Genomic DNA, 18,582 nt, shown 5'->3' on the forward strand with positions numbered 1-18,582 from the left:
CATTTTGCGTGAAATCTTTTTGACTTCTCTAGGCTAGTTTCTCTCTTCTCTCATTCTGCTAAAAGTGAATTTGAACATCAGTTGCTAAGCAAAGCAATTCAAAATGAACAGAGTTGGTATAAAAAATCGAAGTCAGAAATAGAAACGGGATAAACCCATAAAGCCCAATTTTAGATGCCCGCTATTTGAACGTCGTTCCTATAAGTCTTAGTTACCACCTCTAATGCTTATTGGTGTTGATAGTAGCCCCTGTAGCCTCTCTCTAAGAAACAGAAGTATGTTCAACTACGAAATGCCATCAAAATAAATCGGACTTAAAAAATATTTTTGTACAAAAATCTTTTTTTTTCAATATATTCTTTTCGTTCAATCCCAATCATGCTTATTGGAATCAACGGCGGCTATTTTCCGGCAATCTGCCGGGTATGTTTAAAAAATCAACAGCTGGCCAAAAATTTGAAATTGAACTAGGATCTTAAATGAATTTATGATCCCCATTTTTAGCTGCCAGCTGAGCATTGCCATATTGCGGTATTCTTGATTTTTCGTTTAGTTTTGTCGTTTGACGCTATTGATGTTTTCCTCTCACTAACGGCATTTGGCCGTGTGATGTAATTTCTTTCTCTCTTTTATCGAAAGCTTTTATATCATTTGCATGGTTAGATTTTGGTCATAGGCGACTGACTTCACTCAACAATTGACTTATGTACTTTAACACTTTAAAAGTTTATTGAATTAATTTAAGGTCAAAGAAGCGCGTATGTGTAACAAAGGTCCCTAATAAAAAGGCTTCCGTGGAGTGAAATTTAACAAGCCATATCAATTTATCACGTTGCATCAGCGTTCAAAGCTGAAGAAACCATTTTTTAATGATTTCCTGTCACTAACGGCATTTGTGCGCGTAACGTCATCTCTCACTCTTTTACAAACGTTTTTGTCATTTGCGTGGTTGGAATTTGGTCTTAGGTTACGTACCTCACTCGACAAAATCACTTATGTACTTCAAAATTTTATTGCATTAGTTTAATGTCTTAGAAAACTTTTATGTGTAATAAAGGTCCCTCAAAAGAGGCTGCCGTGGATTGAACTTAACAAGTCGTATGATTTTGTCGCTGAGAGTCTTTACCTGATTGATTTACCTGCGTTGATAACTTTTCCAACTCAAATCAGTATCGTTTCCATCTGTATTCGACAGCACGTAAGTCTTCAGAGCTATTCCAGCTATATGTCAGTTATTTTCTTTTACAAAATTCAAGCTTCAGAAGGTATAAAAGCAGCTGGCTTAAAAATTATGTCCTTTAATCTGAGTTGCCTTCAAAAATTTAAACATTTTATGCGGAAAATGTGGCAAGCATAAATTGCTAACGTTTTTTCAAGAAATGACAAGAATTTATAAAAACTGTATTTTAAGCTGCTGCCTTCTGCATTTGATATCGCGTCAGTTGCTGGAGGTAACAAAATTAGTAGCTCCCATCCTTTCTCCAGCGAGATAAGTGCTCTACTCCCTCGTCAGTTGTTTGAGACCTACTCGCTCGTTCGACTTTTGGAGGCTATGTTAGTTTCGTTTGGTAAAGGATTTTGAAGAAAAGCCGAAAGAGTTTTGAAAAAACTCAGCTGCAGAATTTCAACGCTGAAACTCGCGTCATATTCCATGCCTTGATAACACATATTTTTGCTGATGTTTATTAATAGCCGCGAAGCGATAGTTGAGGCTATTGTTGGCCTTCTCTTGGTTTTTTTCATTTCGTCAAGATTTTTGTTACGACCATATGACGTTTCAATCATTTCAAATCTACTTTTTGTTCATTCGTTCATGCAATTTCAACTGAAGTGCGTGAGTGACGTCATTTTTCACTCTTAGTGGAGCTGTTTTTTGTATATTCGCGTGAAAAAGTTTTTGGTCACACGTTACATTCCTCACTCTCAAAAATGACTTACTCGCTCTAACATTGACTTTTCTTCACTTTAATTCAAAGATAAAAGGTCAAGTTAGTGTGTGTCATTCTAATTGAAGGTTATTTGAGAGCAGTGAATAGAAATAGCAGTGGGATAAATATTTTCTTTTAATTAATAAAAAATATAGCATCTCAGCAACTTAATAAAAAACAATTTCTTTTTCGGTTTGTTTCTTTTATATCTTTTTGAGACTGCAGATCCTACGAAGCTATTGCGGCTATTTTCTGGCAATCTGCCAGCTATGTATCGACTTATTTGATTTCTGAACGTTTTTGGGTGCTCTATTTTTTACGAAGAGTTCGAAATGTATCGAAATCTCGACTGTATTGGTCTTTTTACGACTTAATTTGAGGGAGGAGTAAAGGATTATTAAATGTTGCGTGAGGGTCATTAGGTTAATTTTTGCAGAACAATTTTTGTTTTGAGGACATTTTAGCTTCATTATAGTTTGCACCTTTTATTAATTTTGGCTGACTTTTCCATTTTTTTTTTATTTTTGTGGTTTTTGCTTCTGCTTGGTTCTTTAGCTTGTGGCGAGACCGATGTTTTGACGACAGTTGTATAAATACTTTTCAGCTTTCTGAATTTTCTTGGCTTTCCTATTTTTCTGAGCTCAATTACTTGTTTAAACTTTTTGAGCTTGATGCTGCGTATGTATGGATGGATTTCAGCATTGTAGATTCAGTTTTTGAATATCAATAAGCTGTATCTAATCTTTCATATCTTTTTGCTACTTTCTAGATTTTCAATTTCTATTTTTTTGCCTGACTTTGCCTGCCTTTATGTTAAGCAACGTTGGTATTCAACGCGCTGATCACAAAAGTATCTATAATATAGACGCTATTTCTATATGATTTTGTGGAACTGCTGTTTGGCTCGTAAAGGTCAATTGGCTCTGCTGGTCTTGTCAGGTAGTGTTTAATATTAATAAATTCTGCTTCCAATATCAGGTTTTGTCCTGTTTTTTTTTTTGTAAGATGTTCTTCTTTCCATGAATTAAAGTTTTAACTACGGTGATGAGCAATTCCTTTAGAGAAAATTTTTGTTTCGCCATTTTACTGCTCCGGGACGCTCTTTCGCTTAGTGTTTAGATGCCACCTTAAGGTTCCACTTTGTACTTTTATTGTAATTTTGTTTCCAATTTGCTGTTATATGTAATAACAGCCGTCAGCCTCTCAAAGGCTATTGTTGTGGGCGCTCTCCTTTACCATCCAAAAATTTTCACTCCTTCTTCGACTTTATGGCCTTTTTGATGGCAATGGGAAGTCGAATTAGAGTGGTGGTTTTAGTTAAGCTGTAGTAGTAAGAGAAGCAAATTGGCTTTTGGGTTTGAAGCGTGATTTTTTCAATCTCTACCTCAAAGGTCGAGTGAGAATTTGGTGTTGATTAAGTTTTTGGTAATGTGTTTTTTCATTAATTTGTGTATGCAGCAGTTTGACTTCTGATTTTAATAAACGAGTGCTTTAATTCCGTCTATTGGCAATTGCTCTAACCCCTGAACCGATAGCTAATGCGTTGTATGACTTTTAAACCATTTGTTTAAACCATTGATTTAAAAATAGAATTTTTTGTTTAACTGTAATTTTATCAATTCTTTTGTATGTAGTCTAATCAATGAGAGGTCTCATCTGTTGCTACTGAGGCATAAGTCAATCAAACAAATCGTTGTGGTTCATAGCTAAATGTTTCTTTGACTTGAACGTTTTTCGAGAACTTTTGAAATTTACGCGTATGCGTTGTTCATTTTGTTCTCTTGCACTTAGTCTCATTATTGGCAGGTCTCATTGGTTGCTACTGAGACATACATGAATCAAAGTAATCGTTACTTTTCATAGCTAAATGTGCCTTAGACCTATCATTTTTTCAAGAATTATTGCTGCTTTTGACATTTATCTGCATGCGTTGTTCATTTTGTTCGTTTACACCTAGTCTCATTAAGGGAAGGTCTCATCGGTTGCTATTGAGTTATTATTTAATAAAATTAATCGTTTCAATTGCTAAATATTACTTTGACTGTATTAGACTTCATTGTTCTAAAAAATGTTTTATATTTTTCTAAATTTGCCTTTATTCCTTTTTCATTTTGATCTATTAATACTTAGTCTCATTAATGGCAGGTCTTATCGGTTGTTAATAAGGCATAAATGAACCTTATAAGTTCTTAAAGCCTTTAGCTAGTTACTCATTATCTCTTCCACTATTCTCAATAATATTTACGAGCTTTTATTTGCCTGTTTTGTCTTCTTAATCGGTTTCTCGTGGTGCTTAAATGAATCTAATTAGTTATTTGAGTTGATACCACTGGTTTTCCTGACTTCTATATTATTTTCTAAAAGATATTGGATTTTTGAGTTCTGCCCATTTTTGTTGCTTTTTAATAGCCGCCGTCAGCCTCTCAACGGCTATTATTTAGGCGCTCTTTTTTTTAATTGGCTTTACCTTTTGATCACGTTTTTTGTTTTACATAAGTCACGATTTTCTTGTGTGGCTTCTGATTTACCTCACTCATTGTTTCAACTGAATGGATTTAAATTCTTCCACTCATTGTATTACGCGATGTAATGAATGCGGTCAAAGTCACAAGAGCAAAATCAAAAGAGGCGGGATGAACCGATAAAGCCCGGTCATTTAGTCATAGTGCACTAGGTTATCAAAGTTTATTAAAGCGATTGCTAGCTGACATCAGTATAAAGCTTAAGAGCTTTCGGTTTAGAAGCTGAGTTAAGTGTAGTTTAAGAATCTAACTGAAACTGCACCCCAAATTAGAACGCTTTTTGAAACAGAAAAAAAAACAAATTCGGTCTGTTTCTATCTCTTCTTTTCTTTTTCTGTTTCAATCCCAATGTGCATCAAGCGTGTCAACGGCGGCTATTTTTCGGCAATTTGCTGGCTATGTTTTTATCTTGTCGCTTCGTTTTATTTGCTTTCTAGTGCCGCGTTTTTAATTTCGTTTTATTGGCGTGTGATTTAAGCTATTAGTTTTGATGATGACTTAGTAACTGGTTTTTAAAACTTATTTTACACAATTTTCGAATCTTGAATTGATTTGTTTCTCTTGTCTAATGGATTTTTGAATCTAAAGTTGTATGCTGAGATGTGTTTAACGTTCTTGTGCTACGGTTTTTACTTTGATGCCACTAAGTTTCTGAAAACATACTGATTTTTGCCAAGCTGGCTTTTGGAGCCTTTTGTACTGTCTCGTCGATTTCGGCAAGATTTTTGTGTAGTTCACGTATTCTAAGGACCCGTATTGCCAATAATTATAGAAAATGTTGTTTTTTGTCTGGACGATTTTTACGACACTAGTTTTTGGGAAAATAAATAATAATTGGATGATTTTTTTCAGACCATTTGCCTACTTTTGAGCATTTGAAGTCATATCTGTTGTTGATTGACAAGTTTGATGTTGTTGAAAAGAATTTGAGGTTCAGGTCATCAGTTAATTCAGTTTTTTGGATTGTAATTCAGGACGTGTCCTGCTGTTTTTAAGTTCCCTTAACTTCTTTTGGTTTCAGATATGTCACTTACCTAGCTCTCGCAGGTTTAAATTGATGGGAACTAGATTTATTTCAGCAAATTTCCGAAAATACATACTTGCAAGGTCGAAAAGCGAAAATAATTAATTGAATAAGCCAATACAGCCTAGGCAGTAAGGCTGAGTGCATTAATTTTGTCTTCAAAAACGGGATACAGATAGCGCACAGCGGGCATTAAGTGCTCTTAGAGCCTTTCAGCTCACTAGTCTGCAAGTATGTGATTCGCAAAATCTGTTCTGGAGACTTATACTTTTGGTGTGAAGGGTGGTTCTTAGTGATTGAAGACCCCTCCACCCACTGTTGCCCCCCGGTGCACCCCCCCCCCCCCCGTGGCTAGCTACTGACGAAGGCAACCGCTCGCCAGTGTTTGAGAGCAAATCGACTGACGTTAGTCGGTTATGTTTTTCTTATTGTTTCAATCTCAAATTTGGGAAGCTGGTTCAACCACGGCTGTTTTCCGGCATTTAGGTTGCGTTTCCTTACGGAATCAATATTTTTTATCGGTGCGTAGCTGAAAGGCGGTCTTAGTTATATTGCGTTTTTTGTGGTTTTTACAATTCAAACATTGTAGATTTTTATTGAGCGTGGTCTTTTTAAGAACTGGCAAGTTTTGTGGAGTTCTTACGTCATATTCAAGTGGTCAGTTTTGTCCCAACAAAACAATAAGTGGAGGGATGGTGGCGAGTAGTTTAGAAGCGCGAAAGAACTTTTCCCGCTACGCTTTTTTGTCTGATGCTTATTTTTGGTATTACCTCACGTAGCGCCTGAAACTTTTATACTGCCTTTTTGTTCAACTTTTAATGACTTTACGTTTGTAAGTTTATTCTTGCTCTTAACTTATTTTTAGTTGAAATACTCGATTAGTGTTTTTGTTCATAAAAGAATTAACGCCTTCTTTAAATGATTTTAAGCCAAATATTAAGATGATGTTCGGTTACTGAAAACATTTTCTAGGTCAACAGAATACTCCTATGAAATAAATACTCCTTGGATACAATATTTCATACTCCTATGAAATATTGTATCCAACTCTATAATTTTTAAAGAACTTTTTCATTTATATATATTCTGCGCCCTTCAATTCTATTTTAGTTTTTTCGACACTCTGCCAGCTATGTTTCAAGATCTTTGAAAATAATTAATAGCCGCGAAGCGATAGTGGCTATTATTGGGGACATCGTGTTTTTTTTAAATCGTCGTCTCCGTGATTCTTGCTACCTGACTTCTTGAAATTGAGTTTTTCTATTTCAGTGCTTTCTACTGCTTTGCAGTTAAAATTTGTGTGCGTGACGTCATTTGTTCTGCTTTTAGGTCAATTGCGTGATTTGCCTCACTAAAAAAATGACTTCTTAACTCGCTTAATGAACTTTAAATTTATGAACATTTACTAATTAAAGGATAATAATGTGAATCCAAGTAGTGCCAAACGTATATGCCCTAATTCGTGAGTTTTAGAGTCTTGAGTTTTTGATTTTCAATATTAATTTTGAAAAAGCTCCATTAGGGCTTTTTTGTTATAGAGCGTATGTGTCTCATAAAAATGACGGTCCGAGTCTAACCAAAAAGTCTAGCGGTCTATTAAAGGACTGGTGGTCAATCTGTCTACCTTATTTCAGTTGTTTCATTTCATGGAAGGTCACAAGCGTCTATCACGGCTATTTTCCGGCAATCTGCCGGCTATGTTTATAAAGTTCGTTCTGATTGTTTTCTTTTATACAAAATATCACAATAATTTCTTTGCAACAAATTTGCTGTAAAATTTTCTTCCCTTCACTTATACTGATATCAACCGTTAATAGATCCTGAAGAGTGCTATTGGATAAGGAGGTGATACTGGCTAGATATTAATACAAATGGGAGTGCAATGATGGGTGCTTACTACTTTTAATTGCTCTCAAACCACTTTTGAAGTAATTATTTTACTCTTGTCTCTCCAATGCAATTTTTTTTGTAAATACTTTTTTAAACAATTAATGGAGCAGCATTAAGGGCTTTCCAAATTTTTAAAAGTTTTGTGTTTTTCTTGTATCTTCTGTTTAATGTCTGTTCAGGTCATGCAGATTATCAGAAGTCTGGTTGGCCATAAAATTGGACCAGATTTTGCTAATCTGCATATTAGTTGTAGCTTGCGGTGTGACCGAAGGCTGGCTAGATATTGAGAACACAAATGCGATTGCTATTATGGTTGCTTAATACAATCCAAAGTATTTGGAGTTTCTTGGTGTGCGTTTTTATTTTAAGATCTGTTCACAATTTTATCGGCTTTTTCACTTGAGAAGTCAATTTAGAATGGTGATTTTATTCACGCTGGAGTGGCAAGGGGAGCGAAAAAGCGTGTATGTTTGAGGCGATATTTATTTCAAAGTACCGTTAAAGTGGATTGGGAAGTTGGTATTTGAAAGCTATTTCTTTCACGTTCGGTAACTTGACGGACGTTTTTATTCACTTGAGTGCTATTAATTTGATATATATGTTTTCTAATGGCGCCTATTTGAAATTGATTGCTCATTGGCGGGTAGCTAATGCTTTTTAACCACTTTCTCTAGTTTTTGTCACTAAATAATATTGAAAATTCAATGTTTACCCCTTTTTCAATCTTATCCCTGTTGTTTTCCTTTTTGTTGTACTTTTTGCTGTTTTATCGTTTTTATCTCATTAGGGATAGGTTTCATAGTTTGCAAGTATCAATTATTGTAATCGATGTAATTGTTTCAGTTAAAGGCTAAGTCTTTCTATGACTTTGATTTTCATTCGTTTCAAGAAATATTATCATTTGTTGAGGTTTTCCGAGTTCTAATTGCCTAATCTTTTTCTTATCTCTGTCTCTGATTCTTTTTTTAACTAATGTTTCTTTGACCTGTGCGCTTTCCTTTTTCAAAAATTTTTACTGAGTTTTTTATCATTGTACGTATTATTGTTTTACCAATTAATCTCATTAATGTTATCGGTTGCTTATGAGCATTAGGTGAATCTCATTAGTTCACAGCAATGGTTTTTAAGATAATGACACGTGATTTTTTTGGGGAAAAGTTAATTATTGTGGTCTTTTAAATTAGTCTCAAGAACAACAATAAATTCCTATTGTCCTTGTGCTGCGTAATTTTAGTCCCAGCGAAAAGTTTTTCTTTGATAAGTCACGAATTTTCACGTTTGACTTTTGACATACTTCACTCACTGTTTCAACTGAATGGGTTTTAAATTCTGTCACGCATTGATTAACGCAATGTGGTGAATACTGTCAACGTCAGAAGAGCAAAATCTAAAGAGACTGGATAAACAGCGAAAGCCCGATCATTAAGTCATTGACCATTAGGTTATCAAAGTCCATTAGTGTTTGCTAGCTGAAATTGGAATTAAGCCTATTAGCTTTCAATTTAGAAGCTGAATTAAGTATAGTTTTAGAATTCAGCGGAAACTGCACGCCAAATCGGAACTTTTAGACACTGAAAAAAAACAGAAAATTCGGTCAATTTATCTCTTCTTTTTCTTTTTCTGTTTCAATCCCGATGTACATCAAGCGCGTCAACGGCGGCTATTTTCCGGCAGTCTGCGGGCTAGGTTTATCACTTTTAAAGTTTTTTGATATGCTTCGTGTCAGGTTTCGGGTGGTAGTTATGAGGTTCTCTTAGTTTGCGCCACCGATTTTCAAAGTTTGATTTTTGTCAATTTTCTTCAGTTTTTGTCTTTTTTTGGCTGTGTCTCAAGTATTCCCACAAGGTTGTTTTAAAACGTACTCATTCTAAGGACGCATAGAGTCAATATTATCAGTAATTTGTGTTAGTTATAGGGAATTTTAAAACACAACTTCGAAAAAGAAATTGTCTAAATATTTTTTTTGAGTTTTTTTTCGTTCATTAGTGCTTTTTGCTGGGTCAGGGGCTTTGTTGACTCTCTTGGATTGATGTTGTTGTTAAATTTTCAAGTTCATTAGTGAAGTCAAATTTTTGGATTGTTGTTGTTTGGCGGCTGTTTTTTTTCAGGCCAAGGAGATTCAAGTTTAATTGCCTTGGAATGAATTACTCGAGAGTACTTATTGTACTCTTAAGTAATTGTTTTACGTTTGGTCCCATTACATTGGTATTGAGCCCTGCAGTCGTTTGTGAGCGGTGCGTCTGGAATTAGCCGGTAATATTTAATAGAATTTGTTATAAAAATATAATTTTTTTATAACTTGTTTGTGTAATTGTAGTGGAACAGAATTAGACTTTCACTCTGCTATGGAATAAATGAGGTCTGTTGTAAGCTGTCTTTCTCGTTTGTTGCCCACATTTATACTGTTCTTTTTGCGAGCGGCATTGCTTTTTTGTTGAGCATTTTTGTTTTTTTTGCGTCGGACATTTTGCGTTCTGTTCTATCGTTTTTTATCTCATTAGGGACAGGTTTCATAGGTTGCAAGTATCAATTATTGTAATCGATGTAATTGTTTCAGTTCAAGGCTAAGTCTTATATGACTTTGATTTTAATTCTTTTTAGAAATATTATCATTTGTTGAGGTTTTCCGAGTTCTAATTGCTTATTATTTTTCTTACCTCTGTCTCTGATTCACTTTTAACTAATGTTTCTTCGACCTGTGCGCTTTCCTTTTTCAAAAATTTTTACTGAGTTTTTTGATTATCATTGTACGTATTATTGTTTTACCACTTAATCTCATTGATGTCATCGGTTGCTTATGAGCATTAGGTGAATCTCATTAGTTCACAGCATTGGTTTTTAAGATAATGACACGTGTTTTTTTTGCGGAAAAGTTAATTTTTGTGGTCTTTTAAATTAGTCTCAAGAACAACAATAAATTCCTATTGTCCTTGTGCTGCGTAATTTTAGTCCCAGCGAAAAGTTTTTCTTTGATAAGTCACGAATTTTCACGTTTGACTTTTGACATACTTCACTCACTGTTTCAACTGAATGGGTTTTAAATTCTGTCACGCATTGAATAACGCAATGTGGTGAATACTGTCAACGTCGGAAGAGCAAAATTTAAAGAGACGGGATAAACAGATAAAGCCCGATCGTTAAGTCATTGAGCATTAGGTTATCAAAGTCCATTAGTGTTTGCTAGCTGAAATTGGAATTAAGCCTATTAGCTTTCAATTTAGAAGCTGAATTAAGTATAGTTTTAGATTTTAACGGAAACTGCACGCCAAATTGGAACACTTTTTGACACTGAAAAAAAACAGAAGAAAATTTGGTCAATTTATCTCTTTTTTTTCTTTTTCTGTTTCAATCCCGATGTGCGTCAACGGCGGCTATTTTCCGGCAATCTGCCGGCTAGGTTTATCACTTTTAAAGTTTTTTGATATGCTTTGGGTCAGGTTTCGGGTGGTAGTTATGAGGTTCTCTTAGTTTGCGCCACCGGTTTTCAAAGTTTGATTTTTGTCAATTTTCTTCAGTTTTTGTCTTTTTTTGGCTGTGTCTCTCAAGTATTCCCACAAGGTTGTTTTAAAACGTACTCATTCTAAGGACGCATAGAGTCAATATTATCAGTAATTTGTGTTAGTTATAGGGAATTTTAAAACACTAAACTTGGAAAAAGAAATTGTCAATATATTTTTTTGGGTTTTTTTCGTTCATTTGTGCTTTTACGGGGTCAGGGGCTTTGTTGACTCTCTTGGATTGATGTTGTTGTTAAATTTTCAAGTTCATTAGTGAAGTCAAATTTTTGGATTGTTGTTGTTTGGCGGCTGTTTTTTTTCAGGCCAAGGAGATTCAAGTTTAATTGCCTTGGAATGAATTACTCGAGAGTACTTATTGTACTCTTAAGTAATTGTTTTACGTTTGGTCCCATTACATTGGTATTGAGCCCTGCAGTCGTTTGTGAGCGGTTCGTCTGGAATTAGCCGGTAATATTTAATAGAATTTGTTATAAAAATATAATTTTTTTATAACTTGTTTGTGTAATTGTAGTGGAACAGAATTAGACTTTCACTCTGCTATGGAATAAATGAGGTCTGTTGTAAGCTGTCTTTCTCGTTTGTTGCCCACATTTATACTGTTCTTTTTGCGAGCGGCATTGCTTTTTTGTTGAGCATTTTTGTTTTTTTTTGCGTCGGACATTTTGCGTTCTGTTCTATCGTTTTTTATCTCATTAGGGACAGGTTTCATAGGTTGCAAGTATCAATTATTGTAATCGATGTAATTGTTTCAGTTCAAGGCTAAGTCTTTATATGACTTTGATTTTAATTCTTTTTAGAAATATTATCATTTGTTGAGGTTTTCCGAGTTCTAATTGCTTATTATTTTTCTTACCTCTGTCTCTGATTCACTTTTAACTAATGTTTCTTCGACCTGTGCGCTTTCCTTTTTCAAAAATTTTTACTGAGTTTTTTGATTATCATTGTACGTATTATTGTTTTACCACTTAATCTCATTAATGTCATCGGTTGCTTATGAGCATTAGGTGAATCTCATTAGTTCACAGCATTGGTTTTTAAGATAATGACACGTGTTTTTTTTGCGGAAAAGTTAATTTTTGTGGTCTTTTAAAATAGTCTCAAGAACAACAATAAATTCCTTTTGTCCTTGTGCTGCGTAATTTTAGTCCCAGCGAAAAGTTTTTCTTTGATAAGTCACGAATTTTCACGTTTGACTTTTGACATACTTCACTCACTGTTTCAACTGAATGGGTTTTAAATTCTGTCACGCATTGAATAACGCAATGTGGTGAATACTGTCAACGTCGGAAGAGCAAAATTTAAAGAGACGGGATAAACAGATAAAGCCCGATCGTTAAGTCATTGAGCATTAGGTTATCAAAGTCCATTAGTGTTTGCTAGCTGAAATTGGAATTAAGCCTATTAGCTTTCAATTTAGAAGCTGAATTAAGTATAGTTTTAGATTTTAATGGAAACTGCACGCCAAATTGGAACACTTTTTGACACTGAAAAAAAAACAGAAGAAAATTTGGTCAATTTATCTCTTTTTTTTTCTTTTTCTGTTTCAATCCCGATGTGCGTCAAGCGCGTCAACGGCGGCTATTTTCCGGCAATCTGCCGGCTAGGTTTATCACTTTTAAAGTTTTTTGATATGCTTTGGGTCAGGTTTCGGGTGGTAGTTATGAGGTTCTCTTAGTTTGCGCCACCGGTTTTCAAAGTTTGATTTTTGTCAATTTTCTTCAGTTTTTGTCTTTTTTTGGCTGTGTCTCTCAAGTATTCCCACAAGGTTGTTTTAAAACGTACTCATTCTAAGGACGCATAGAGTCAATATTATCAGTAATTTGTGTTAGTTATAGGGAATTTTAAAACACTAAACTTGGAAAAAGAAATTGTCAATATATTTTTTTGGGTTTTTTTCGTTCATTTGTGCTTTTACGGGGTCAGGGGCTTTGTTGACTCTCTTGGATTGATGTTGTTGTTAAATTTTCAAGTTCATTAGTGAAGTCAAATTTTTGGATTGTTGTTGTTTGGCGGTTGCCTCGGAATGAATTACTCGAGAGTACTTATTGTACTCTTGTCAAGTAATTATTTTACGTTTGGCCCCATTACATTGGTATTGAGCCCTGCTGTCGTTTGTGTGCGGTTTGTCCGAAATTAGCCGGTAATATTTAATAGAATTTCTTAGAAAAATATAATTTTTGTTTGTGTAATTGTAGTGGAACAGCATTAGTTTCACTCTGCTATGGATTAAGAGACGTCTGTTGTCAGCTTTCTTTTTCGGTTGTTGCCCACATTTTATACTGTTCTTTTTGCGAGCAGCACTGCTTTTTTGTTGAGCATTTTGTTTTTTGCGTCGGAAATTTTGCGTTCTGATATGTGGTAGCACCATATCGGCCAAGATTAGTCAGTTTGTTGTGGACCAGGAGCTAAATTTAAGTGAGCTCAACCTCGCATATACTGCTTCGCGGAGACAGGGAGGGCATTCAACCATCAATCAATGGTTTGCTAACCACACGCCTTACCTTTGCTCATATGTGTTAAAATTTCCTTTTTCACTATTATGGTATGTAAGCTTTGGGACCTGGTTGTTTTTCCATTTAGTGCTTTGTGCTTGAATTGATACTGTTTTTTGTATATGATAGGTATCACCAACACTCAACGAAGACTCCCGTGAAAGTGACGGATTCCTTCAACGTGGAGACTATCACACGTACATCTCACCCAACAACCGAATCAAACTTCACCTGGAATGTCGCAGGAGCAACCGCTCTATCCTTGTCAGAGTCCAAAACTGCCTTAATTACTCCATCGTTTTTGCTTTATCTCTGGATCAAAATTTCGAAATTGACTGCGATTTTGAACAAAATCAGCCTATTGGTGGTGCTAAATTGAGCTTAGTCCAACGGAAATTGAGCGACATCGAGAAGATAAAACCGTTCATTAAAGACAACATCGCCAAAATTTTTAAATACGAACGAGATTTGCTGCGAATTGAGGATTTCGAATCCAATTCGCAAAGTTTGGGCGTGTTGATAGCTGATGCAGTCATGTCTGCATGCAGCTTGTTCACGAAAAGTCTGGGAAATCAACAGCGGGATCATCAGGATTGGAAGAAAATTCCCTATCCCAAAACTTCTGGTGGGTAAATGTTTCTTCAATTCACATAATTCACCATGAAACATAAAGGCACACACGTAATTTGGTTGAGAACAGAGTTTATAGTGAAAGAGGATTGGAAAACGTGAATATTGTTCAGTTGTAATTTGTATTGAATAAAAAAATTGTTAATTAAGCAATACTTCCTCCCACTGCAGCAAGCCTGATGTTTTGATGAAAGAGTTTTAATAGGAAAAAGTGTTATGAGTTGGATAAATATCTCCAAATGGTTGTGTTCTTGAGGAAATTTGTTTGTTTGATGAGCTGTCTTGTAGGTTCTCGCCAAAAACAGCAATAATTAAAACAACTAAATTAAGAACAACACTAAGCCTTATTAAATTGAATATTTGCGAGTTAACATTAGAAGCAAGTTGTCAACAGTTCGTCTCGATCAATCATTTGCTGTCCAACTTGATCATGTAATTGAACTGTTTATCGGTTCTTTAGTTTGGGCTGTTTGCCCGACCTATTTCGGCTGGGGGGGGGGGGGGGGGTTGGGTGGTTGAGGATCAGATCCTGCCTTGCTGCATTCGTAGGAGGGAGTATTGCTTTATTCAAGTTTTATGTGATCTCAAATGTTGTGTGTCCGTTTGGATGGTGTGTTGCTTCTTTGCGTTTTAGGTGCTCGATTTGCCTTTGCTGCCTTCTCAGGTAGAACACGTGACCCTATTAATTTGTACATGCTTAACGCCTCTGCCCTCCTCCTCTGTTTGACATGTGTTGGTTTGCGTTGACTTGTTGTCGTTGTAGAAGTCTGCTTTTAATGCTTCTATCATTTTAATTACTTATTATTAGCCACACACAACTGTAACTTAGTGTAATATTTGTAACTGCACAATGATCGCCAACCTGAAATAACGACTACCTTTCAATAATTCGGATATAATTGTGTCGGGTGAGGTTTATTTGATTGTTTCGCAGTTGATCATCTGATTTCTGGGTATTGGTGGAGTTTCTTTTTGATCGATTAGTTTATTTAGAATTATTATTTGTATAGATTATTAAATGCTCTCAAGCAAAATTTGTGGCAATTATAATAGTCCCGTCGGCTTTTCAATGCGATTTCTTGTACCGATTTCTCATGTAACCCCTTTCTCGTGTACATTTTTTATGTAACCACTTTTCAGTTGAGTTTTCCACGCTTAAGTTATTGTTCCGACCCTCTTGAGGGGGGAGGAACTATATACTCAACTGGGTTTTTTTTTTGTTCCGTGAATTTTCGCCGCTCGATATATTCATCGTAGAGAGTTGAGACTGGTATCATTAGAAAGCTCGTCCAGCGTAGAATATGGAATTAAAAAGATTTTTTTAATTTTCGTTTTCTACAGGGAGTTATCGAGGCTTAAACTTCTGAGAAAAGAAGAGTGAATTCACGTTGTTTTTATTCACATTTTCCGGAATTTTTGCCTAAATTTTCGTCAATTTTGCTAAAATTTGTTATAATTTTTAAGAATAGTGTCGTTGATTTTATTTTTGAAGACGAACAAGCATTGTTGATTGTTTTGATTTAATTTTTTGGTCAAAAAATCTGGATAAACATTTCAAAATTTAGCCTTTTCCATCAACAACAGCACGAAATAAGCTACTTTAGTCCACTTTGATTAAATTTGCCTACAGTACACCCCCAAACAACACTCATACAATCTTTGTAGACTCAGAGGGGGGCTATTTCTACTTCAGAGGCCGCAGAGAGTGCCTTGTAGTTAAAACTTTGCCGTTTTTTGCTAACTTTACTCGTTGATTATCAAAAATGCAAAATGCAAAATCTGTTTCAACTCAGAAATTATCTATATCTACAACATTCGAAAAATCAATTGTTCTTAACGGACAATAAGTATTAACAGGGGTAGTTTTGGGCCATTCTTGGACTGTTACAATCCAAAAAAAATCGGATTGTAATCAGTCGGTCTTTTTTTTAAAAAAAAAACGACTTTTTTTTTTAATAATAAAGAACAGAACATATCAAATCAAAGCTCAGGAGTGATAGGTCCAACCAATTCGCTTGCTAAACAGCTCCTGGCTAATGCATTTAGTTTTTTAATTGAAAGTTTATGGTCGTTTCTTTTTTAAAAAATAATTGACTTTTCAATAAATAATGGCTTAATTAACTTTTCCTCTATTTTTTTCTTAATTTGTTCAACTTCCAGCTTAGTGTCAGCAAAAAAGACTGCTTCTTCTTTCTACTGAGTTAACATTTATTCTCGGTTGCAGTTTTAAGCCTGAAATTATTGTTTTCTGGCTTTGATACTACAAGATTTTAGATTTTTGTTTGTTTTGATATTTGCCAGTTTTTCACGTTTTCTAATTTTGTCACATTATCACTTTATTGACAGTTCTCATGTCACCTTATTGGCATTCAAATTAAAGCACATTTGAACATATTAAAATCCTGAAAGATATAAATCATCGTTTTAATGGCCTCGACGCCTCTTTCTTGAAGAAATCAATTGAATTTTTTAATTTTGTCTTAACTGTCATTTATACTTTGTCGTTTCGGTCGTATGAAATTTCCTGTATAGTGATAGCTTGCATTGGCTGTTTATGGAAGAATAGAAAAACCGATATTCTGATATTAGCAGATAGCTGATGGCTTTTATGACTTTCAAACCCATCGTTTTCCAAAATTAAAAAAAAACTTTTTTAACTTCGCAATTTTGTTCTTTTTATGTTTCTTTTTGTTACCTAATCTCGTTAGTTGATTACAGGTCAAATGTGACATTATGGGTGTCAAGGGAATAAAAAGGATTGGTGTCCCAAAATCTTTTTTTAAAGATTTTGTTATGACCTTACTGTCTTCGACACCGCTTTTTCACAAAAAAAAAGTAAATTAATTTGATTTTTGTCATATTTGACGTTCTTTTTGTAGATGCAAGAAATATTCTGGATAATTACAGGTCTCGAGGGTTTCCTTTTCATGAATAAACGACGATATTTAAATAGCTCTTTTTGTAATTAATGCCTTTCATGACATTGAATGTAATTTTGTTTCGAAAAAAAAATTAAAAGTATTACATACTTTAGCACTTCGCTTTTTTGTCTTCTTGTTACCTAGTCTTACTAATGAATGGCCACGTACTACATTATAGCTGTTTGAAGAAGGCGCAATCAAATATATTTTTAGTGCCAAAATTTGGATTGACGGTTTTGACAGCGTTTTCTGGCAAGTTTCAATTGAAATTTTGTTTGTTCTTTGTTGTTCTTTTTAGCCGCTCTAAAAAATGAATAAGGTCAGGTCCTAATGCCCTTCTATAGAAGCAGTGCTAATCGCAAATTTGTGGTAATATTAATTTATTCCTAATGGTATTTATTACTTTGAAGTTAATTGTTCCAAAAAATTAAGTTAATTTTTTTTACTTTACTGTTTTTGTTCTTTTTTGTATAATTGTTACCAATCCTTTTTATGGACTGGTCGCATATGTTTTCTGGTGATTTATAAGTTATTTTTGTTTAGTTTCAGGTTTATCTGACGGTATGTTGACTTTGTTATTAAATTTAGTTTTTAAGAGGGACATAAATTTTTTGATGTAATTAATGTTTGTTGTTGTTGTTGTTTGATTTTGCTGTTCGTTTTGACTCGCTTTCTTAATATTGACATATTACAGCAATCTAATGCATCAATTTTTACTCCACTGAGTTATTTGTTTTGGAGGTTATCTTATCGTTCATACAGAATTTTTTGAAAAAGACTTGGGCTTTTTTGGGATTCGCAAAAAATAATTTTTAGGTTTTTCTATCTGTTCCTCATTTGGTAGACAATTATGCCAAAATTGTGGATGGGCGGGGTCGGAACCTTATGTGCCATTGCACATTACCGAGCCGCCTTGTTGGTTTTTGCTAGTAAAATGGCTCGTTCAGAGCTGAAGCGGCTTAACTTAATTGTTGGCAAATAATTAGGAAATTTCTAATGAAAGTGCTCCATAGTAGGTTTTTTCTTGAAATCTTGTGATGCAAATTAGCTCAAATAAGATTATTTGAAACCCGATAGGTAATACTCCTCCCTGCTGAGGCAGTTTTTTGAGCGATCACCCACCCGCAGGTTGTTTTTGACAATTCCGATATTTTTCGGATACATTCTGAAGCAGGAAGTGCATCATGTGAAAACAAATTAGTTAATGAATTCTGCTGAACAGAATTAACAAGCAGAGGGAAGAAAGATTGGGTTTATAATAATGTCGTATTTTTGAATTTGTAAGAGCGAGAAAAGCAGGCGTGGCGAATTTTTTGGTGAGCTTGAAGTGTTTTTTTGTTTGTGATATTTCAAACTTGTTTTAGTTTTCGCTCTCTGAAATAGTCCTCTTTGCCAACAGTTGAGTTCTCCAGGGAATGAAAGCGTTTGAGGGGCTACTAAATCCTTTTTAGCAGCTGCGAAGCAACAACAGGCTAAGTTTTAATCTCAGTGTGGTTTTTTAGTCATTGCTAGCCTCTTTTGTTGCGATCGTTTTATCACACAGCAAGTAGTCAGAAGCATTTTTCGGTGTTTTCGCCCGTTTGCAGCTGTCATTGTTGGCGTGACTTCAGTTGTTAGTGGGATTTTTTGATTCAATCATTTGGTGAGTGTTTTTGTC

General features: G+C 34.8%; 1 protein-coding gene across 2 annotated transcripts in view; it reads left to right on the plus strand.

The window, feature by feature from the left end:
• The window catches only part of LOC142348141 (uncharacterized), an 87,985-nt gene that overhangs the window by 32,461 nt on the left and 36,942 nt on the right, over positions 1-18,582 (plus strand). The window contains exons 7-8 of one of the 2 annotated variants that reach the window (XM_075399346.1): positions 13,504-13,999; positions 14,639-14,668. In XM_075399346.1, the coding sequence (XP_075255461.1) occupies positions 13,504-13,999; positions 14,639-14,668 (526 nt within the window). The remainder of the gene's footprint in view (positions 1-13,503; positions 14,000-14,638; positions 14,669-18,582) is intronic. The other variant, XM_075399347.1, reaches the window with a different exon arrangement.

This window comes from Convolutriloba macropyga, chromosome 10 (genome assembly GCF_964194025.1).
Source record: "Convolutriloba macropyga chromosome 10, txConMacr16.3, whole genome shotgun sequence".
In the NCBI taxonomy this organism is placed as follows: Eukaryota; Metazoa; Xenacoelomorpha; order Acoela; family Convolutidae; genus Convolutriloba; species Convolutriloba macropyga.